Source organism: Hippocampus bargibanti, linkage group LG06 (assembly GCF_051943395.1).
Source record: "Hippocampus bargibanti isolate YZ-2025 linkage group LG06, ASM5194339v1, whole genome shotgun sequence".
Taxonomy (NCBI): domain Eukaryota; kingdom Metazoa; phylum Chordata; class Actinopteri; order Syngnathiformes; family Syngnathidae; genus Hippocampus; species Hippocampus bargibanti.
The window spans coordinates 942137-966905 of NC_142739.1; the positions used below are offsets into that span (position 1 = coordinate 942137).

General features: G+C 40.4%; 1 protein-coding gene across 1 annotated transcript in view; it reads right to left on the reverse strand.

Moving 5' to 3' along the window:
* vps13b (vacuolar protein sorting 13 homolog B) overlaps positions 1–24769 on the reverse strand; it is a 378602-nt gene that overhangs the window by 36488 nt on the left and 317345 nt on the right. Inside the window, 2 exon segments of the mRNA XM_088999785.1 lie at positions 217–372; positions 17335–17496. Of these exon segments, the coding sequence (XP_088855911.1) occupies positions 217–372; positions 17335–17496 (318 nt within the window).

Here is a 24769-nt window from a genome sequence, read left to right on the forward strand (position 1 = left end):
CGGATGTACAAAAGGCAAATGCTGCCCCCTCGCGGGAGAAAACATTGCCAGAGGTCTGACCGGAGCTTGACCTATTTTCTCCACCCCCCCGCAAGAAAAACCAAAACCCGAACAAATTTGGGAATGGCGGTGAATGAGTTAAGGTCATCAATCACGGGTACAATGGTCATGTGGCACATTCCTGTCGCTGTATAGGAATCCAGATATGTAGCGTACCTGTTTCTGGACACCATTAAGCCGCACCACCTTGATGATAAGTGAGGCGGTGCGGCCTTTGTATTCAATGGTCCTGAGCAGGGTCCCCACATTGTCCACGCTGAAAGCCTCAGACCAGCGCCAGTTACCCCAGCCTTCAATGCAGATGTGGAGCAGCTGCAGCATGGAACAGAGATAAAAACACACATGAAAACAAAGACAGAGTCACACTTAACATCAGAGGCTAGTCGCCTAGCTCGTTATTTATTGCGAAGCACAAGGCACATAAACAACAGGATTCTTTGTTTGAAAGAATTTGGTAGGGGGGCAAACACAAAGTTCCTGTTTACTGGTGTAGAACAGGCCTGCTGCTGTAAAAAAATAGAGCGAAGCACACACAATAAACCGAGTGGTGGAAAACAGCTGATGTGGAAGCTAATTGTGGCCGAATCGGTGATGCATGAGGATGAGTCTGTTCTGCACACGTCAATACAGGAGACAGAGCGTTTGGCCCTCAACCATTACAGCATCAAGTTGGAGCACATCCACCCGCATGTGTGCATCTCTGTAAACACACAGCTTCAGGAGGACAATAAACAGATGGTGAGCAAATTGACACTTTCCACCTGTCTTTGATAGAATTCCTTGAACCATCGGTCACAATACGGCAATATTGATGATGAGATCAACTCAACGCTGTTTTTGCAGACTCGACAGCGAGCCATCGAAGACTCTTCTTATGGGTACAGTGATGTTCTAAGTTCCAGCTGACAGAAAGACAAAACAACACAAACGCATGGTCATCGAGACATCAAGACGGGATGATTCCCCTCGTGAAGGAAGAATTTTTGAATACAAGTAGATTGTAAAGATATACTCAAGAGGATGGCGAGCACACAAACTGAACTGTCTTGCTTCTGTCTCTGTCTGATCAAAGCCATGTATTTTAACAGGCGCTATAAAGAGTGGTTTACTGGAAATTATTGAGTGAAAACACACTTTTTTTTTGTTTTTGGGGAAGTTATGCTGCCAGTCGCCCTCCAAAATATTGCCCCATGAAGTATGCCCCCCAAATCCTCAATAGGGTTGGGGTCAGGGGATAATTATCCCCATCACAGCTTAAAATGGTTTGATGACGGTGCGTTCCCTTACTTGAGTATTATTTAAATGTGAAAGTCACACATGCTCTTTTTACGGTGGGAAATATGTATTCAAATATTTTTAAGCGGTCATTTTGATGATACCAAAAAGTGGTCTACCAACCCAAAGCGGTCCAACAAATCCCTTTGCCACCTCATCACTGAGGCATGGTGGCCATCCTATATTATGTAGACCAGGTTGGGTGCATAATTCAAATCACGGAGGGGGACACAACTTTTTATCAGTGAAACTGCAAGACCATTAACTTTTTCGCTGGCTGACAAAGATGCCATTTTAAATATGGACAATATACATACTGGCATTAAAATAGGAAAATGTTTGTTGAGGATGTGCCCTTTGGAAAGTATTTGGAAAATTGGAGGGGGGAAAACACATGGAAACATGTAATACAGTATGTATATATTTCTCATGAAAAATTGCTTGTCACCCCAGACAAACATAATTATGAGAAATAATCCTTGCAAAAACTAAAACAAATATAGAAATAAATACAAATAAAATAAGACTGGTCAGTGGTGGCCATACTGCAGCTGGATACATGACTGTAGGCCTTTGGAGGAACTCTCTTTCAGCGCTCTCATCAAGACCAGGGTGTACCACGCCTGATGAGAGCTTGTGTGCGTCATGTGTTGACATGAAGTGATAGTCACAACACACGGGCCGAAATAAAATAAAAAATATTCGTTCTAAAAGCCTGTTGCCTTTTGAGGCTACAAGGCGAACATTCCACCCAAGCGAAAACGCCAAGACAACTTGCACTTGCCTCAGTCACAGAACAAGAGGCACAATGCCAGAAAGGTAAAAAGTGGAGGGACTAAAAGAAAAGAACAGGGAAAACAATATGGCTGGCTTCAATATACTCCAAGCCCTGAGTGGTTTTGAAATACTTTTAAATATTTACACGTTACTAATGTTCTGATCTTTTCTGCAATTTAATTTTTTTCCATGAAAAACAAATTTTTCCATGGGCCGGAGAGCATGTGGGAAGCGCTGGTCAAGACCTTCTACGTTTCCCCCCACTGCAATCGTTGCTCAGTGTTTGAAGGCAGATTTCTTTACAATAACATTCTTAATCAAAGCCTGAATACACTTTATTTGAGACCGTCTCGTCTTCCTTTTGGGTGAGTGGAAGTGACAATTTCTAGGATCGCCTTCCCTCTGGGCTTGATCAGAGGGAAAGAAAGTGGCAAAGTGGTGTAAACTACCAGGTGGTGGAAGTTATGGTTAAGCCTCGGGGTGGAGAACTACCATATAATCCTTTAAAGCAGCACGCACATTAGAATAAAGCACCTTCAAGTTTGAGCCGCTTTCTAAGCTGCCTGGTAAGAAAGGGAACCCTTTTAAGTTGCAGTCAACTTAAAATCCTGCTTCACATTCTTAGTATTAGTTTCAGTCGTTGAGAAAGACTGGACTGAAGTCAATTACGGTCCAAATTGTTTGGTAGTGCACTTACTGGAAGTCTGTGCTGTGCCTTAACACCATGTGTGAGGACTGTTTTGTTATTTCAACACTTTTCTCTCCTTTAACCTCGTCGGCCCTCCCTACTCTGCGCGCACGTTATCACGCTTGTGGCTCAGCTTGACCTTCGAGACGAACGTCATAACAGTGTCTCTCCTCAAACTTCAAACGGGCGACTACGTCTAAGTCATCGCAGCTCTGACTCGAGCAATGAAAAACAAGAAAACATCACTAATACCAATTGAACACGTAAGACAAGAAGAATGAAAAATACAAAGCTGTTTTGCCTCTCTCTGACTTCTCCAACTTCTGCGACACAAAGAAAAAAAAAGACAAACTGCCACATGTGGTGGCTCTTAGCCCAGGAACTGAGCCAGACCTTGCATTCACTTTTAACAAAAGGAAAACCCTACCAAAATAGAGATAGAGAGAGAGAGAGAGAGCATCATTGTTGTGTGGTAGTGAGTGTAGTATGCCAATCTGTTCCAAATAATTCATACCTTTGTCAAATTCTGAGGTCCACTAGGCCCTCTCCTGCACATTTTCATGGAAATATGTCAGTCATGGAGTCAATAAAAAGGGCTGAGCCTCTGAGCTGATCTGACTGAGTTCGATGCCTTCCGAGAGGGCACCTCAACAGTAGTTAGGAAGCAGACAAACATCTCCCCGACATCAACCTGAACCTTTCAGTCACAAACCTCAAGCCCTAAAGAATAATACGGTGCCTCGTCCAGCACTTGCGAACTACTGAGTGAAATCATTTGCCAAAAGCTAATCTTCGCTATTCGAGTTTATTCTAAGTTTCCAAAATTGTATATTGAGTGAGAAATAAATGAGAAAGTCAAATCTCAAACTATTCCTCTTTCACACAAACCCATGGGGAGATTTTGTGATTATGGTGAAATAATGATGGTCAGTTAGCTTCCAGCACATGACTGGATCGCAGCACAATGTATGTGTCGCAATGATCTTTTGGAGGATTATGAAACAAAATGGTTGAATGTAATCACGCAAAGCATGTTCACTCTGCAAGTGTACTCAACTCTTGCTGTCTGCCATCTGGACACTGAATTAGGGCCATGTTTTTCTGAAGTTTCCTGGCTTTGTAACACTTGAACAATTCCAACATTTTTGGAGATTAGAATTACAGTCCCTTTGAAAAAAATATTAGACATGACTAAAAAAATGAATTTTAGAATATAATGAAAATGATGAGAGTCATCATGATTTTTTTCAACTACATTTAAAAAAAATCCAAAATTAAGTTTTTCAAAATTCAAGTTTTAAAAATTAAAAAAGTCCATTTATGCTACATAAATTTGTTAGAAAAAAAAACTACATTTTAGTGCGTACACACTGACAAATATACACAGTTCTCAAATTATTTATATGACAATATGTCATTGAAAATAGTGATGCTAGGGGTAAAATGTTTAGGTGAGACACTAGTGTTCCATGCTGCTGCTTTCAGGTTCAATTCCCAGCCAGTGACACAAAACCCAACCGCAATTGGTCCAAAATAAAATATCACCAGGTTATTTCGGATATCCGGTTTATCAATTGTGAACACACCGAAGAAATTACGCAAGTGACTTCCTGTGTCTGATATAAAAGTCACAACACCGTGGCTATTCAGCTGGATGGTTGAAAAACATTTATAAGTCGTTTTTTTTTCTGCTACAAGTTGTTCTTGGAACTAAAAACAGGCCATGCTTCATGATCATAAAATCTAACTGCTGGAAATTACAAAAATAGGCTCATCATCTCAGATTCATGAGAAGGACTGATTCATTTGTGTTTAATGCAAAATCACATTCATAAACGGGCTTGGATCTACAAATTATACCACTGGGTGAATTTATTTATCTGATATGCATAAATGCATCTGTGCTGACACATTGACTTCAATGATTAGCACATGATAACCTTTTGATGTTTTTTTTTCTTCCAACCAAATATGGCAAGGTCACAACGATGACACCAAAGTTGACACACATCCAAATGGGAACATCTCCGGCCTCCCAAGATTGGTAACACATGATACAGATCTTTGTGGTTGCTACGGAAATTATATGCACAAAATAACACGGGACAGACAGATTCAGGATTGTTGGTAACTTCTGTGAGGCAAGAGATGAGTCAGTCAAACAAGCAGATGCTGTCCTAGAACTACGTCGTGTCTCATGTTTGCATGCCAATGTCATGTCTCAAGAGAAATGATTCATTAAAAAAAAACTCCTGTGAAGGTGGACAGATTTTACTTCATTGGGATTAAAGCAATGATAAGCGGTATTCTCATAAACAGTCCCTAAATTCCTTGGTTTGCACACATCATACATAAAACACAGACACATTGGTGTCAGCATGTACAAAAGAACAGAACAAAAATGAACTTCTTCTTCCTCTTTTTTTCACTCTCTCTCTCTGTCTGTCTGTCTGTCTGTCTCTCTCTCTCTCTCTCTCTCTCTCTCTCTCTCTCTCTCTCTCTCTCTCTCTCTCTCTCTCTCTCTCTCTCTCTCTCTCTCTCTCTCTCTCTCTCTCTCTCTCTCTATATATATATATATATATCGTAAAGTCTCGTTATATAGATATTGGTTATATCGATAATACTGCTTATTACGATACTATTTCGATGAATGCAAGTTGAAAATTTACATGCCACAGGATTGGATATATCGATAGTCCGGTTATATCGATATTTTTTCAGACTCTCGAGAAGAGTCTAGTTTATTCTGCTTTATTTTATTATTTATTGTTTTATTCATGGTTTTATTGTTTTATGTATTGTTTTTATTGTAAAGTGTCCTTACGTCTGTGTAAGCTCTCACAAACTGTGGGTACCCTCAGTGGTCATTTAACAAATGTCACAAAGAAAGAATAGGGAATGAAACCAAAAATTCTGAAGATACAAAAAGGAGAGGAGTAGCAGTACCTTACATAGCAGGAGTTTCTGAAAAACTACAAAGAGTCCTTTGGCAACACAAAATTCCTACTTATTTCAAACCGATAAACACTTTAAGGCAAAAATTAGTGCACCCAAAAGATAGGCTGCCAAATGAAAAACAAAGTAATAGTTTATTCAATACATTGTAAGGATGAAAATTGTAAAGAGCAGTACATTGGGGAGACTAAACAAATTCTCAAAAAAGACTTCAACATCGCAGGGAGAGTACTGCCTCAATCGGCAGTACATATGCACCTAAAAGCTAGCAACCACTCATTTGACGACAATGAGGTTAAAATCTTAGCGAAATAACATAGATGGTTTGAAAGGGGAGTAAATGAAGTGATTTTCATAAAACAACTAAATCCTTCATTAAACCGGTTTGGTGGGGTGAGGTTCAATTTCGATCGTTCATACAATAGCCTGCTTAGGCAACATAGGTTAGGCAACATTAGTAATGCTGATGAGGTGATGCCGGAGGGAGTGGGGAATTCAGGCCAGTCGTTAGTCAGGAATGTAAGTACAATCGGTGGGGCCGCAGGGAGTGGTCCTCTGCTCCCCCAACCTGAGAGTAGGGACCTATCATAGCATTGTCCGGCGCCGCCATGTCTGGATATTAGGGATATATATATAGGGCCAGTAAGACTTTCGTTCGCTGAAGAAGCATCTTGGATAAGAAGCGAAACGTCCGACACCTTCAAAAAAAGTACAGATCACGGCTGAAGAAACCTTTTCATCGATAAAGTGTCCTTAGGTGCTCAGAAAGGCGCTTGTAAATTTAATGTATTATTATTATTATTATTATTAAAAGTAGTATTGAAAGTAGTTTTTTGTATGTAATGTATTGCTGCAGAAGGTAATATGCCCACAGGACACTGAGGGAGATACAGTGAGACCTTGGCTTACGAACTTAATTGGTTCCCAGACAGAGTGTGTCAGGCGAAAAGTGTGCATAGGAAACCATTAAAATGAGAATAATCTGTTCCCAGGTCTCCATAAAATACAATTTTCAACTAAATAAGCCTTAAAACTACACACAACATACCTTATTGTATGTATAATAAATGTGCTATTGTATTGTAATGAAAGAAAAACACTGCACTGTATAATAAAGTCACTTTATTTACATTTGTGATGGTCGTTGATGGCTCTTAATCGACACCTGTTGCTTTCTGACTTGTAAGGTCTTACAAAACTGAGGCATCACATTATCATTCCTCATGTTGATGATGCTGTCAACTCGCATGTGACAATTTCGGTGTCATTAGTCACGTGAAAGCATCGACTAAATAATGCCTTTGTGTCAAGCTTTTTGCGAAGGATGGTAGCAATGGTGGACGGTACCGGGCTCTTTATTTGTAGAATGGTCGTAGAAAGTTACTCTCAGGGAAGTGACACACAGCGTGGGAGATGTGGCTGAGATTCACATGACAGCCGTGGTGCGCACATGTGACGCCACAAACGCACACCTCGTTCGTGTTTCTCAATGAGCTCCTTCTTCTCCTCGACTGTTATTTTGTTTTGTGTCTTCTCCGGCTGAATAAAAACCAGTGGTGGGATATTTTTCGGTCCCATTACGGTAAAAGTATCGTTGAAGACGATCGACGTGTGCACTCAGAGAAAGGGGGTGTGGAAAGGCAGGCCGGCTGGGACGCTGTTCGGTCGTGTGCTTTTGTGTTCTTCCGCCGAAGATTACTCCGCCAGCCGTGGTGGGGGGTGTGTATCGTGAAAATAGTGTGTATGCCAAGGTTTAATTTTCATAAATGTAACGTTCGTAAACCGAAAAGTCCGTAAGGAAAGGTGTTTGTAAACCGAGGCCCCACTGTATTCTTATTATTGTTCTTCTTCTTATTATTATTATGATGTTTTTTTGTTTGTTTGTTTTTAAACCTGCCACCCTGAGAACACGTGCCGTCAGACCATGCTCTTGATGTCGGCTCGCGATGAATAGGCAAGATGCAGTCAAAGTCAGCTTTGGAATGTGGCCACTCACCCGGTTCAAGACATGAAACAAATGTAAATGGTAATTTGACGGAGCCACCGTCGTGAATGACGAAGACGTTCTGTAGCAAATATTCCAAACTAAATTTACGATTGATTTGGATCATTGGGCTCATTATGAATTTTTCAATGACTTATTGTACAGGAATATTGGGGTGCAGTTTGAAAGGAAAAAAATATTGCACAAATAAACAAATAAAATGGTAATAAAGACAATACTCGGAGGCTGTAAGGATCCAACGAGCTGGGCAAGTGTTTTTTTTTTTCCTAAACAAATGAACACGGTCTCAAATTTGCCATAAAAACCCTAAAAATGGTGGCTGGATGGATGATCAATTAATATGCTGAGCAATTAATGTTACGACCAGCAGTGGCATGCGTTTCCTGATTGAAGGGCTTTGAGATCACTTAGCTGACCTAGCCACCTAACAAATTAGAAGCAGATTCACAAGAACATGAAAGAATTGAGATAATTGTTTTCTGGAAGAGAACACAATGTTGAATGGCAGGAGGAGGGGAAAAGACAGTAAATGAAAAGCGAGAGCCAACATTGTCCCTGCCGCAGCAGTCAGGGCTCACCCTACGTAACACAAGGGAACTATAGGGGCTCAAACATCTGCTCTCCATGGCGTCCCCTTTGACAAAACAAGCGCGGCAGTACACATCAAAAGACAGTGTGATGCTATGGTTGACAGGAAAAAAAAAGATGTACGTGCTTGACTGAGATAGGTGCGGAGCTTTCTCATTTCACACAAACCTCACAGGCACAAACACAAATGCACATACACAATTATTACTACTACTCCTATTAATAATAACAATATGAAAAAACAAATAATACAAAGTACAGTGATCCCTCGCTACTTTGCGGTTCAATTATTGCGGCTTCAGTGCATCACAGATTTTTTTTCAGGGAAAAAGAAACTTTTTGTTATTTTTTATTAATGACATGCAAATGTGCAAACAAACAAAGTAAAAGAAACAACACTGCAAACAAAGCAGAATAAATTCAAACACACTTGCTTTGAACAGCTCATTGAGCAATCATGGAGCAATCTGCTCCATGAGCTGTTCTCTATTCTCAAAAAAAAAAAAAAACTACCGATAACAATGTTCTTCTCTTGGAGAAAGACTCCTTCAGTAGAAAAAGACCCTACAGTGCAGCGGAGTCAAGACAAATAGGCGCAGCAGCAAAACATTGTTTTACAACACCGTTCTTTAAACTATTAAAAAATAGTTTTTATTTTTTTTGTTTCATTTTGCAGTATGTACAGTTTTGCACTGTAAAAATAAATAAATAAATATATATACAGTAAAGTCTCGTTATATCGATATCGGATATATCGATAGTCCCGGTTATATCGATACTATTTCTATGCACGCACGGAGAAAATTACATGCAAACAGGGTCGGATATATCGATAGTCCCGGTTATATCGATATTTTTTTCGGACTCCCTTGAATATCGATATAACGAGACTTTACTGTATTTTTTTTAAATAACATTGTACTTCGCGGATTTCACCTATCGCGAGCTATTTTTGGAACGAGGGTTCACTGTACTCCTATTTTAATTGCAGAATAATTTATCACGATCCACTGAAAGACACTTGTCAAGTTGAATAGTTGTGTGATACAGAACATTTTCCAACAATTATGCACCATTTGAGTGGCAAATTAGCCGGCTACTATCATGAGAAGTTAGTGCTGCTCACCATGTTAACCAGAGCTAATTTGTTATCGGCTTACTTTTGGAATTTTGTCCAGTCTAATTGCCAAATCATTGGCTGAGGATCTCGTGCAAGGCTAGGGCTCCGGGAGAGGGGGTACATTTGCCTTTTTGAACTAAGATCTATTTTTCGATCAACCACCCTCCCGAAAATCGACCCGTTGTGCATTTACACAAGCATGCCATAATGAGCAACAGCCATAACGGCCCTTAAGATGAGCGCGGCATGGAACTCACTTTTACGATGTGTTAACTATCGTTGTTGACGTGTACCGTTGGAATGTGGGAGGAAACTGGATGACCCGGAGAAAATCCACACAAGCCCAGAGAGAGCATGCAAAATCCACACAGGGAAGCTGGAGCAAGGTTTGAACCGACCACCTCTGTACTGTGAGGTCCTCAGTGAGGGCCGCCCAAGTTTAATATTTATTCTACATATTTTTAGATTATAACAAAATGTTTGTGCCACATTTTTACTCCTACAAAAATCACACGACAAAAAATATACAGTGATACCTTGGCTTACGAACTTAATTGCTTCCCAGAAAGTGTGTGTAAGGCAAAAAGTGTGTATTCCAAACATTAATTTCCCACAGGAAACCATTAAAATGAGAATAATCTGTTCCCAGGTCCCCATAAAACATAATATTCTCCTAAATAAGCCTTGAAACTACACAAAATAGACCTTATATTTACTGTATAATAAAGTCGTTTTATTTACCTTTGTTCATTATGATACACATACACATATGTCAATTCTCTTCTCTTCAAGTACTCTTTAAGGTACTTTAAGGTACTCGGGGGCCGTAATCTGTAATAGAAAATGGCAATTATTTTGTGACGAAATGTAGGGAAAGATCAGAGAATTGTCATCAAATGGTGAGTATAGTTTAGTTTTTTTGAATGTTGCTGTTCCAATGACTATTTTGTGTTTGGGAGAATTTTACTGAGCATCTTCATCTTTAAATTCATAGAGTTGCTTGTTCTGTAGCGACAAGGGGACGTAAGCCAGTGTCTTTGTGCCAGTTGCCTAGCCCGGATAAATACAGAGAGTTGTGACAGGAAAGGCATCCGACGTAAAAGCCTGGCCAAAACAAACATGCGAATCAAACCTCTGAAGATTGAGGACACTGATTTGCTGTGGCGACCCCTTGAAGGGAAAAGCCGAAAGGAAAAGACATTTTATTTATCTTTGTGATGGTTGTTTTCAATGGATGACGAACACGCCCTTAGCCACACGTAGCAATGCTCGACTTAGCATACTGGTAGTGGGACGCTAAGTCACACAAACGCATACCTCGTTCGTGTTTCTCGATTTTCTTCTTCTTCGGCTCGACCGTAATTTAGTTTTGTGTCCTTTTCGGCTGAACACTAGCCTGTGGTGGGGTCTTTTTCGGTCCTATAACAGCAAAAGTATTCGTGATCACAAATCCTTGAAGACAAAGAACGTCGACACTTAGAGAAAGGGGGTGTGGAAAAGTAGGTCGGGTGTGGCGCTGTTCGGCCGCGTGGTTTGGTGTTCTTCCGCCGAAAATTAGTCCGGCAGCCATAGTGGCGCTCTGTGTGTTTCCTGAAAAATAGTTTATATGGCAAGATTGTATTCTCGTGAATTTAACATTTATAAGGCGAAACGTTTGTTAGCTAAGGCGTTCATAAACCGAGGTATCACTGTATTTCCCTCCCCCAACCTTTTCCATGTTGAAATATTTTTAAAAAGCTCCGGGGAGCCACAGGGTGGCACTAAAGAGCCACAGGCAGCTTAATTAATCTGTCAGGTACCACCTTCACCAAAAACTAATTTCAATTCAAACAAAAGTGTTTCAAAATCATTCAGAAGATTAAAAACAATTATGAGTGGCGTAAAAATACATCTTGTGGCTGACATCGTGGCCCAATATGATTTGAGGAACTTGTTGGAGGATGGATCTCAATCGCTTAAATCTGGAGTCTCGTTGCGGCAGAGTCATTAACGGGACTTTTGTCATGTGGAGTTTGACCAGAAATGGTTTTGCTGCCCAGCCACAGTTACGGCGCTTTGTTGTAGATTCAAGGCCAGGGACTTGGCAGGGAGGACCAAATATTTTCATCCTTTCATTTTTAAAATGCTAACAGATTGACATGTTTAAAAAATTACCAAGGGGGAGAAAAAAAGATTCTCAAAGTTCAACTCTCATCAACATGATAATTGGATTAATTCCCCATGTCAGAAAAAGAGCACTTCCTGTGGGACAAACTACAGAGGGAGTTGAATTACTTCAACACATAAACATATACATACATACTCGGAGCCATGACAGAACAATAGATCATTTGATACACACCATGGACTCATAATACTGTACAATCGCACAGTAAATCAGAGAGCGAGAGAGAGAGAGAGAGATGAACAATTCTCCTAAGTAAATATCGGGCTGAGAAAATTTAGAGTGATGAGAGGGATTTAGCACTACTGAGATAAAACAGTAAAAATGGGGTGGTGATGAAGGAAGCTGACTGTTCTCATTGTACTTTTCACAAAGTTGAGCTCATGCACCAGGGAATGGAAGAAATGGGATTGTTTTTATGAAAGGTTGGATGGCGAACAAAGGGAGTGTTTGGAAAATGCGTATGCCTCGGTGTACAATCATTACTGAAATATATTGCCTGGACGTGTTAGTTAAAAACGCAACTCCCTAATAAGCCCGTTCAATTCAGTTCCATTTTATTTCTATCGTGCCAAATCGTAAGCATGCAAGCAACGTAGATGGGGAAATATAGTTTAACCCTGCAGTCTTAAGAGTCAAGTTGAATTTAAAGCTCTGCTCGCCTCGTGCCATTGTAAAGCAGAGCCACTGCAGCCGAGTGTTTTTATTGCCGTGAGAATGAAGGTTGGAACACGAGTGTTGGTGACGAGGAGATGGTGACCGCTGGCTTCCATGTGAAGAAGAAAAAAAAAGCCTGCAGTGATCTCAAGACCAATTTCACTTCACCAAGCTGTCGAATTACACGTGGCCATTAGTGATGTGGATCTGTGCATGGGGCAGATGCGGCTGACACATTGTCGCCACGTCAACACCTTTACAATATATGGTTCCATTTTTTTCCACCTGTCCACGGGCTATCGGTTGTCTGTGATGTACTGGTAAGGGAACCGTGTGTTAGCTAATTAAATGTAGCCAGGCCCTTGATATTATTGAGTTGTTGCACAGATGTTAAAGTCAAGGCCTGGGCACCAGATCTGGCCCGCCACATCATTTTATGTGGCCGGTGAACGCAAATGAAGCATGTCAAGTGCTATGATAGTTGCTAGTTATACATTTCAGTTTTCTGACACTTCTATTATGCATAGAATACTTTGTTTTTATCTTTTCATGCTCCCACCCCTTTCAATTATGCTGCTGTAGATTGCAAATTTCCCCATTGTGGGACTATTAAAGGCTTTCTGATTCTGATCCGAAAGAGTGAACAAAAATATAAATTGTCTTGTGTATGACTTCTGATTTTAAAACTAGGTGATTAAATAGATGTATGGTTTCCCAAAATTCTTAATGACCCCCCCAAGGGCAACCGTAACTCCAATGTTGCACATGACAAAAATGAGTTTGCCACCCCAGAATTATTGAATGGCAATGTGCATTTCAGGTTGCAAAAAATGGGCAAAGTCAGATAAGAACGAAAACCCAGATGAAAGCACATCTTTCTGAAACGGGCCATCGTCGCAATGACATCATTCTATTTGATGTATTGTGCAGGTCCAGTTTTTGTTATATGCCAGAAAATGAGTCCACACACGTCAGTTTTTTTGCACAATTTAAAGTCATTTGTCACTTTCTATTTGGCAAGTCATGAATATTTAGGATGAAAAAGTCCCAAAAATAAATACCATCTTCACCATGCCATTTAGTGGTGATGTTTAATTTGTGTTTCTCCCTTGCCCCCCCAAAGTTTGAAAACCCCTGCTTTTCCTTGACTGAAATGAATGTGACAAGAACCACGAATAAATGAGGTGAAGATGGCTCCAGTGATGACCTGTGACGGCTTCTGCGGAGAGGAAACTTAATGTACTTGGACTCCACAAAATGATGTACTGGCCGAAATACTTTTGAGACACTGAGAATTGGATTCTGAAGTGGGGTATAAATTCAGTCGGAAAAAACTCTCAAATTGATGGTGAAGTATCCGAACTGAATGCAACCAACTATTTTTTCACATTTTCCCAGTTCAACTTCTAGAGCCATGGGAGTGCCAGAATTTTCCTTACTTTTTTTTTAATACAAAAACAAACATTTTTCTCCATATAGATCCGAGAGACCACAATTGTTTATTTCTGATCATGTCCACGGTTCAACCTTCAGGAGCTGCCCAGTATTACCACAGTCTGATTTTTAGGCCAAGTAGCAGCTTCAGTGGAGTTGTTTGTGATGTTACTCAAAGAACGTCAGAACATTTCCCCCAACGGTTCATAATGTCAGTATGACGATTAATGAACTGATGATCACTATTGCTCACGCTCTAACTATTCGAATTTTGGGGAACAGCAATCACTACAAAGAGTCAAACATAGAAGACTGCCGCAAGAGTAAATCAGAGTGTATTTAAATTCTCATAATTCCTTGAAGGCACTTGAAAACCCCAAATTCTGGGGCCTTTCTACACCCCTCTCCCAGCTGAACCACAAGAACCACAAGGATTTTTTTTAAACTCAGCCAGGCTGCTTCCTGTACTGAGTAGCCAGATATTTCAACTATCCACACCACACGCCAGAGTCCTGAAGAACAACAGGAATGGATGTTAAGTGCTTCAAAATATAAAATGTGTACAACACGACGCAATGATGAGTTTTTAATGGATGTTGTTAATCAATAGATGGCTCGTATTCTATGATACAGTATACTGTAAATATACATTGCCTTGGTTGGTAACTGCTTGGGTGTGAAGGCATGCGGGGCTTTACAGTCGAGCATAACTAGACTTCGAGCACTGACAATCTCCAGATTGCAGGACAGATTTGATCACGTGTAGGTGTACGTTAGGTTCGGGGAACAGCCGACCTGGAGAACGTGACTGCCTCATTTGTCCTTTTGAATGCAATTTGTGCTTATGATTGGTAGAAGAAAAGGGTTTAAAAAAATCACAGGATTACGGAGCGAGAGTGTGACCTGAGTTAAGATTCGCGTTTCACCGAGACAACAATATGCTGGAACGTTCTACGGGAGAGAAGTGACAGCTATGCAGAGGTATGTCAACATCATTGCAAGTGTTGTCTGGTTTGACTGCATTGAGTCAGACACATTACTCACTTCTATTTTAGACGTTAACACTATACGCTACCCCTATGAACTCGAGCACATACGAATTTGCTCCACTCGGTTCAAGGAATGGTCATCTGTGATTATTCTTTACAGGTACATCTATTAGGTGAGAACAGGTGGACGTATGAGAAATATTGCGTCATTAACACCATTAATTGTTAAATGATGTTCCTCAAATTTTCAAAATTTCTTCTTTTCTTCAGCACATTCTGTCGCATGATCATGTTTGTTGCTTTTTTGCTTGTAATATAGCTTTAGGTCATCGAGAAAAGCATTCAAAATAATGTTAAATATGTTTCATGAATTTTTGCGTTCCATGTTTTTTTGGTCATCTCTCGTTTTGGATGATATTCAGGTCTTAGCTTCTTGCCCCTTTTGATTAGAGAAGAGATGTCATGATAAATGCCTTCAGTTTTGATGAACACTGCGCAGTGTTTAGTGTCTTCAATAGATTTTCCTCATCTGTGTTGCTGTTTTTAAAGAGGCTCGCACAACTAAACAGCATTACACAATGGGTGCCAAACTAAAATGGCATTTGCAGGTCGCGATGATATTCGTGAAAAAGGGAAATGACTCAGCAGTTGGAAGGCGGCGAGGTACGCAACGATCATTCACTTCTAAAATAAATGAATACATCAAGTCAAACAAAGTAACATTGTTCTACACTTCACAAGTTACTGCACGGTGTTGACAGAGGAGTTTTCGGGAGGGAGGGAGTGATTAATGGCTCATCATGTTCACTTGTTTTAGAGGCTCTCTGAAACAGCAAAGGATGTGCAGCAAAATAGCGCAACCAATTAAGACTTTTGGGAAATGATTTGAAAAAGCAACAATAACAAACCTCCAGGCAGCCATTAAGGAAATATAACTCTTTCTTTTATCAGTTTGATTATTTGTGTAACCCTGAAATATAATTGTGTGTCCTAAGGCAGACACATGGTCACCCTCTTATCATCAAGCTTAATAAGTTAGATGATTGTTTTGGCAAACTTGCATGGACTTATTTATCTACTTTCACAAATCATGCACATCTTGAGAACACATATTTAAAAGTCTGTATCACAAACGCACAATGGAATAACATGACAAAAACATTTCGGAATCGCAATATTTATCACTGGACAACGTTTCTTCAGAGACATCATGAAGATACAGAGGTAAGTTTTACTCGCTTCAGACATGTTTGCCGTGCCAATATGCCAGATTGCAAGCTCCCAAGTGGGTGCTTGAAATGGTGTGAGAGCACAGCTTAAGTCAAGTAAATGATGAATACAACATGACTTACTGTGAGTAATTAGAGGCAAGTCTTGACTCCAAGTTGATTTTCTCACACTTGCCGTAGAGTACATGTGTTCAACAAGCCCGCGCGTTTATGCACTGAGCAGCCAAACCCACCCTCCACTCAACCTCAAAACCACAACGGGTTAAATATCATCAATCTTCCTTACCAACACTGTGTGGGCACAGGCAGAAGGACAAAAGAAATACTCAGTGCACTACTTAGTACAGTTACGCTCGGTTTGGGATGGTACTTACCTTTTTGAGTTTATTTTGTCAAAAGCTATAGAGTACCACATTAACAGATCAACGTTAAACCACCATTTTGAGACCTCCTGTTAAGAGTTCCAACTCTATGAGTGTAAAAGACGGACCCGCAGTAACTATGAAATGACAGGTCAATGGAGAATCATCACTTATGGAATGGAATGAGAATTTGGGAGAAAAGGTGACCGAGTTTGCATGTTTGCCTCATAGCCATCTCGGCCCTTCATGTACACAGTTTGCTCAATCTACTTCTGCCCGTGTGGGTTTTCCATATTAAAAAAAATAGATTACTTTAAATCGTCTTCGGGTGCGAATGTGAGCGCGAAGAGTTGGGTGCCCTATGACTGAGTTGAGAGCAATTCATGACGTTTCCCATCTCTTGTCAGCTGGGAGAGGCTGCTACTCACCCGTGACACATATGAGAACGAATGATATAGAAAATGGACGGAGGGTCGGATGGGTGAATGGATGTGAAAGCTCACATTTGTATGAAGTCAACTCATGGGTGAAACCCAAACCAGAACTCAGAATCAATCTTAGTTGAGGCTGGCACTGGCAAAAAATAAACCTATGATCTTAATTCATTATAATTGTGATTGACGTTGTGTTGACTGCAACTGTCACCTGACTTTGCGGTGGATTGCTGCCACATCAATGACTGAAAATACATCTCCATTCATATATATATACATAATACTGTACATCAAAGTAAAAACAGGATAAAAAAACTCAACTCCGGCGGGAGACATTTCCACTATAGTTGCTTTAGGAAATTGAGTCAAATGCCCACACCTTGTCTGGAGACAAGTGATACATACCAAGTCATGATGACCAGTTTCCTGTTTTTCACAGTATCAATCCTATTTGATGTAAACAACACATTTATCATGTTTCTTCAGGGGCCATGCATTAATTAATCAACATTACAAATGCTGTAGAAGTGTAAAAGCAAACACATTTACAGAGCTCTGAGTGTCAGGTAATTCCCATCTTTTGTGTGTTTGTGTTACCTGGGGAGATTTGTGGGATCTCCAGCTATACTGGTGGCTGTGGAGGCTTGCCAGGAGCACATTCTCATCTGTGTCCACCTGGCCAAAACGCAGCGTCTCGTGGGTATCATTACAGATGACATAGTGGCTGTAAACTAGTTCCTCAGCCTCTGGGTTTCCATTCTGTAAATGAGCAGTACAATGTTGTTTTATGGTTAGAGTGAAGATTGATTAATTAGCAAAGGTGACAGGAGAAAGCCCTATAGGCTCGCAATCATGAATTGTGCCCAGCATCAAGCCAGCAGTGTATGGGCTCTTGATCTTAACGAAAAAAGGGGGGATCTTGCCAGGTCAGCTGTGAGTCAGTAGGAGATTGTGATGAGTTCATCTGTGGGAGCAACATAACCCCAACAGGGGAGTAAAACAAATCACAGGCTGACAGCTAACCAGGATACTGCCTGGAATGAACTTGAGAGCCATCCTGGTTTCTTGCCATAAGAAATACATGACTTATGAACATCGTATTTCCAAAAGTAGCATATAACAATAAAGGCTATGGTAGTTCAACAAGTTAATCTTAATTATTGTTCAAACAGCAAAGGCAAGTGAGAAGAGAAGTGCACATATTTTCGACCAGCATCTAGCGCTGAATGACTTGAGGAAGGGATTGAATTGTGACTTAGTCCGACGAAGCACATTACGTTTAAAGGCATTAATTTCATTGTAATTAATTGGACCGGTTTATTTGACTTTTTGTAGTTGCGCTGACTTCTCAATAAAGATTAAGTACTGTATGTCAAAATAAAATTACCCAAATTGAGCTTTCTGCGTCTGTTTTCTTATTTAAAAAAATCTCTATATATATTGATATTGAATCAATGTCCTCCATCTATCCCGGTTTTGTCGGTTTTGACAGACTGTCACAAATATAAAATAGCAGCAATCTATTCAAATGTGAAAACTAGATATTTCGTGCTGGCTGATTCTTCTCTCAGTGTATTTCGATTGAATTTTGGCATTTTCATCTACAGTTTGTCGCGGATGTTTCCGATTCTAGGTCAATCAGGAGCGCTGCAAATACAAAAACAAACCAAAGAAACAAACAAACAAAAACAAAAAAAAAAAACGAAGCTTTGCTGATCATGTTGTCTGCAATTGAAATTTTGGTCAGAAGAATGTCAAATTGTTCAGCTCTACATCCATCTATCTCATTTGTTTTTTCAGCAATCATACCATGTTCATATAGACCATTATTTCTGAGTCCTTATTTGGATAGAACAAAATGTCAGGGAATTGGAAACAGAAACTGTATGACGTGCTCAGGATTAGCTTGATGTATCTAGAAAAAAGGTTTAAATAAAGAGGGCACTTTAGTTGGAAATAGTCGATGGATCAATGATCCATAGATTGAATCAATTGTACTCCTCCATCCCTTTGATGGAATCAAACAGTTTATTGGCAAAATAGTCATCTTTCCATTATCCAAACCACTTATGTACAATTTAAAATTTTATTTTGAGCTCCGTTCAAAGCATTTCGTCCGAAAGGGGACCTCTCACGGGCACCTCTCCCAGCATCTACCTTATTTACTGCTACCCAACTACTCCAAAGAAATGACAGACTCTCAAATGGCTGAAAGGCTGGTGGTTATAAAGAGGCTGGCAGGAAAAGCTTAGAGCCTGACTGCCAAGCACGTTTAAGGTCCTGAGGTTGTTGAGCCGATTGAAAACGGATGGGAAAGTTTAAACGATTGAAAAGGCATTTGATGATGTGTGTCTACGGGAGAAGGAGGGAGTGAAGGATGAAGGGAGTGTCGGGGGGAGCACGTTTGAGTAAAAGAGAACTGAGACAGCTGCACTAGTTTCAAATCCACTACCAGTTTTACTGTGAAACGGTATACGTGCTCCCTATCAAATCTGACACTGCGCATTGAAAAACTTCCTGGTGCCATCTTGCGAATCCCGCCCTCTAATGGTATCATCTTTCTACTGAAGTTCACAAGCTAACATGATGGGCATGTCAGTGGCTTCACACGGCTTCCCACCATGATTGCGATCGCCTCTTTTATGTCCACTGATTTTAAGTGTATCTACATGAGGAAAAAAAATAATAATAAAAACGCATTTGAAAAGAAAACAAAGAATGATGCACCTCAGTCTATACATGTAGCAGGATGAAATGATGACAACTGTTATTTTGTGCAACAGGAATCAAGGTATCAATTTCACTTATCAACTCAGGTGCTATTACTTGAGTATTCACAGGCCATGCAAGTGGCACAAAAGAAGCATGCTCATAAAATGTCTGGAATACAAATTGTAAGTGATACCCACTCAAAATAAGAACTCATAAAATATGAAACCAGAGAGTGAAGCCCTAAAAAAACTGATATATACAGTAGAACTACACTCATCCACATGAGTAAAAAGCCAAAAACTCTCAACGTACTCAACGATACCATGTTTACTATTTATCATGAAGATCTTCGAGGAGCAACAGTCAGTGATCTCACCTAATGGTTTAATTTAGTTGGTTGTGATTTACATAAATAAAACATGATGCATTGTCTTTTCTTCAAAAGCAGTTCTTTGCTTTAGTGATCATCAGCATAACACAAACAAATATGAATAATACATTTTATTTCTAAGCGCCTTTCAAAACTCTCAAGGACACTTTACAGTCACTGTGAAAATATTTCTTCAGCCGTCATCTGTGCTTCTTTGAAGGTGTCGGACATTTCGCTTCTTTTCCAAGAAACTTCGTCAGCAAACTACATTTTTACTGGTAGTTTAAGCCCTATATATGTATCCCTACTGTCCAGACATGGCGGTGCCGGACTCTGCTATGATAGGTCCCTGCTCTCAGGTTGGGGGGAGCAGATGATTACTCCCTGCAGCTCCATTGATTGTTCCTATTGTTCTGACTAACGACTGGCCTGATTGCCCCACTTCCTCCGGTATCACCTCATCAGTATTACTAATCCTATGTTGACTAAGTAGGCTGTTGTACGAACGATCCAAATTGAATCTATCGGCAATTGCATATGCACCTAAAAGCTAGCAACCACTCATTTGACGACAATGAGGTTAAAATCTTAGCGAAAGAACATAGATGGTTTGAAAGGGGAGTAAAAGAAGCGATTTTCATAAAACAGCTAAATCCTTCATTAATGCTGACATGCTGGGGTGAGATTCAATTTGGATCGTTCGTACAACAGCCTACTGCAAATTCAAACTAATTTTCAGTCTAACTCCTGACAAAGTTGCCAAGTACTTCTTTTTTTTAAATCCTACGGGATAATTTTTGGTTCCAAGCGAAAAATTAAGACCGGATATGGTTTTGTTATAACTTGGAATGATGGTAACGGTCCATATTAAATTCATCAGTTCACATATCTTATTCAAAAGTCAGAAATTTCCAAATTTCGTAGAGTAACCAGTGTAAATTGTTACATGAAGACTAACTAATACACAAAATCACAGATTGTGATGATTTATTTTGTTTATATGTTTTTAATAGTCTGCTTTCATTCTGCAGATTTATCATTGATTGTCCTTTTCACAGAAATCACTGTTCAATTTACAATGCACTTTTTGTTTTTCTCTGGATTTACGTCACATTCTACTGCTGGTTATATTTTATGTACTTGTACTGTATATACTATTGGGTCTGGTTTTCCGTCAGCTTGGATTTTACTTCGATAATTGTGATGTATGATGGGACCTCCTTGAAACCACAATGATCCATCGCATGGGTTTTATTCTAATAAAAATGTACAACATCTGTGAGCTGCGCTGAGGCAGCCGTGAAACACCTCTGATCTCAATATTCTTTCGTAGATCACTCTCACCCATATATCTGCTACTACTGGGAAAGCTATCTCAGTCTAACTCCTGACAAAGTTGCCAAGTACTTCTTTTTTTAAATCCTACAGTATAATTTTTCCAATTGTTCCAAGCGAAAAATTAAGACCGGATCTGGTAAGTTTGTTATAACTTGGAATGATGGGAACATGTTTACATTTTCAAAGAAACACGAGTTAAATGTGCCTCTCTCTCTCTCTCTCTCTCTCTCTCTCTCTCTCTCTCTCTCTCTCTCTCTCTCTCTCTCTCTCTCTCTCTCTCTCTCTCTCTCTCTCTCTCTCTCTCTCCCTTTCTCTGGGTATGCATGTGCACAATACACAAAGCAGAAACATGCTTGCATTTGGCCTGTGAATATTTTGTGAGAAAATATATAGTGCCAAGCTTTAGTGTGGCTTTCTCTCAAAGCCACTTCCCCGAGGTTTAGTGGCTAAGAGAAGAGGAAAGATGAGGATGGAGAATTAAAAATGGAGGAATCAGGCTTGAGGTTAAAATGTAAGGGGGCTGAGGTCGGGGCCAGATGGGGCAACTGAGTTCAAGGATACGAAGCAAAAAGGATGCATCTAAAACATATATTAATGGCATCCAAACAAATATGTTATGAACTTAACCGCAATACGTGGCATAAGATTGGCTTTATACATAGATTTTGATTGATAGACAGAGCAAACAGAAAGCACAAAGTAAAATGGATGTACACGGGTGTGCATTATGAAGAAAGATTTTGGCTTATATACTTGTGTCAGAAGCTTTTCATGTTATTACGGGTAGAACAGCAACCCATGTTGTCACGACAACCAACATATGTGTGACTTTTTTTCTGGATGTATAAAGTACAACCCTGTAGCAAAGCAACAGTTGTACATATATTTATTACTCTTCATCAGGAAGTGTTACAGCAATTCTCGATCTGAGCATGTGGTGCGACTACACATGGAATAATAGCGTTAACTTGTGTGGTAGTTGTGGAATATACTCTACGGTTCAATGGTGACCCTTAGCGCCACATCACCACAAACCTGCCTGACTGCCCTGAAACCATGACAATCACAACATGTGCACGTCAAGTGAGGATACAGCCTTACGTTGTGGCGGGACAAAGGCTGTTAAAATGTCCAATTAAGCAGGGATGCAATTTATATCACATTTTATGAGATATGACCCAGTTACATGCGTATGCGCATGGATGTCCAGTATTTTGTCTCATTTAAATCAAGCACTTACTGTACTTAAAACTCAGGTCTTACACAGTGCCCTACCATTGACAACAAGATCTGTGTTTTGTTATTAACCTCTCTCTACCCCCGTCTCCAACACGAACATGCCCACATGCTGCACATTTACCTCATAATTATGGTGTGTTTCCCTCTTGTGCTAAGCAAAGTGGTTGAAGTAGTTATGTAGAAGTTCCAAGGTTGCTGCTGTTTAGTCCAATCAAAACAAACATAAATGCAACAACCCCACGAAACACCCCACACTGAATTTAAGTACATTCCCGTGGGATATGAAATGACCAAGTGGTCATCGTTGGCATGTTGGGTAAAGACATCAACGTGCCTAAAACACTCCTTCAGTACTGCACTCTGGAGTTTTCATTAGGGCACTCATTCACACAAGTGTTATTTATGTTAAATTGTTAATGTGCACTAGACTAAACCAATAAAATAATGAAGCCAATGCTCAAATAGGAGTCATCATCCAGCATAATTAATTAGAACTTTGATGTTGGAGTAAAAAAAAAAACACTCAGTTGAATGATTTATTTATGACAAGCTTGTAAGTACTCGAAACATTTTATTTTCGACAGGTAAAGACCACAGCTGTTTTTACCATCTAAACCCCTCCAGCAGCTATTATTTCTCACAAGTAAAACCATGAAGATAGTTCATGTCTCTAGAGTCCAGTATGTATCAGAAGCACAGCTGAGTAGAACCATGCCGAGCCAGAGAGTCCCAAGTGTGTGAGCATGTACAGTAAGTGTGACAGAAAAGTGGGTGGAGGATCTGGGCCAGATGAAGCCTTGGCAGGTGTCATTACTCAAATCTTACCATATTTCCTCGGGCATTACTTCAAACACTACAATGCGAGCTACCAGACAGAGGTAGTGGTTAGAGTTGAGAAAGGAAGGACGATGGGCTCCATGGCCTACAACAGAGAAACTGCTGATTAAAAATGACGCCCCGTTCGACACATGGTACACATCAAATCCAAGCTAGTCTGGGGAACTGCTATCCATTTATTAAGCTGATATTCCACCTGGCACAGGACAAAGGCAACCATCTTTGTGTATGTGAATGTAGAACATTTTATAGAGATTTCCTTTAGAGATGAACGACACCTGCACCATAAGACAAAATGAGATGATCAAACTGCTTCGTCTCAAATGTACTGTTTGATCATCAAGTGGTCATCAAAATGATGAGATTGGGAAGCCAGCCCCAATGAATGAAATGCTGAGCGAAGCAGCTCTGACCTGAGAGATAAGATCATGGCAAGAATGAAAACTGGGCAATCAAGAAACCGATTACAACAGCTATGTGAAGTACCACCTGAGAGTCTCATGGAAACTGTGAATGCAGCACTGAGAGCGATCCTGACCGGAACGATCACAGAAACCAATGAGCTGATATATGCTTGAGCATCAGTGATCCTAGAGATGCTTGGCTACAAGAGCAACCGTGAGAGCCACAAGATTCATTACCCACCATGGAAAAGACGGTTGGAGGCTAAGATCAAGGCGGCTCGGAAAGATGTGAGTCAATTGACGGAGACCCAGAGAGTTGTGAATAAAAGGCCAATACCCAAGAGGTACATGCAGATAACCATACTTGAAGCACTCGAAACTGCCAAACAAATGCTCCAGGCCTTGTCCAGAATCAGAATCAGAAAACCTTTATTCGTCCCACAATGGGGAAATTTGCAGTCCACGGCAGCAATTGAAAAGGGATGGGGATGGTGTGGGGGTGAAAGGATAGAAAACAAGATATTCTATGCATAACAAAATAAGAATGTCAACTGTATACTGTGCAAATGTAAATGTGCAAAACCGTTCCATAAAAAACTGTACATAGTGCAAGAATAAGAAATACGTCTGTGTAAGCTCTCAGTCGTACAGGAGTGGTCCATCGATGAGAAGGTTTCTTCAGCCGTCATCTGTACAAATTCGAAGGTTTCGGACATTTCGCCTCCTATCCAAGAGGCTTCGTCAGCGAACTAAAGTCTGACTGGTCGTGTCGGCCCTATTTATATATCCCTAATGTCCAGACATGGTGGGCCGGACACAGCTATGATAGGTCCCTACTCTCAGGTTGAGGGGGACAGAGGACCCCTCCCTGTGGCCCCACTGATTGTTCCTACATTCCTGACTAACGACTGGCCTATTTTCCCCACTCCCACCGGTATCACCTCATCAGCATTACGACCCTCATCTGGGCTGATGTCGCGAGTGCAGAGTTTTTCCTTGACCGTGATGTGCCCAGGGTTGCACCATTTGTCGTTCACAAATACAGCAATCCCCCCTCCTTTCTGCTTACCGCTGCCTTCATTTCTGTCCGCTCATACGAGTTGGAAATCCTCCAACTCTGCATGGGCGTCCG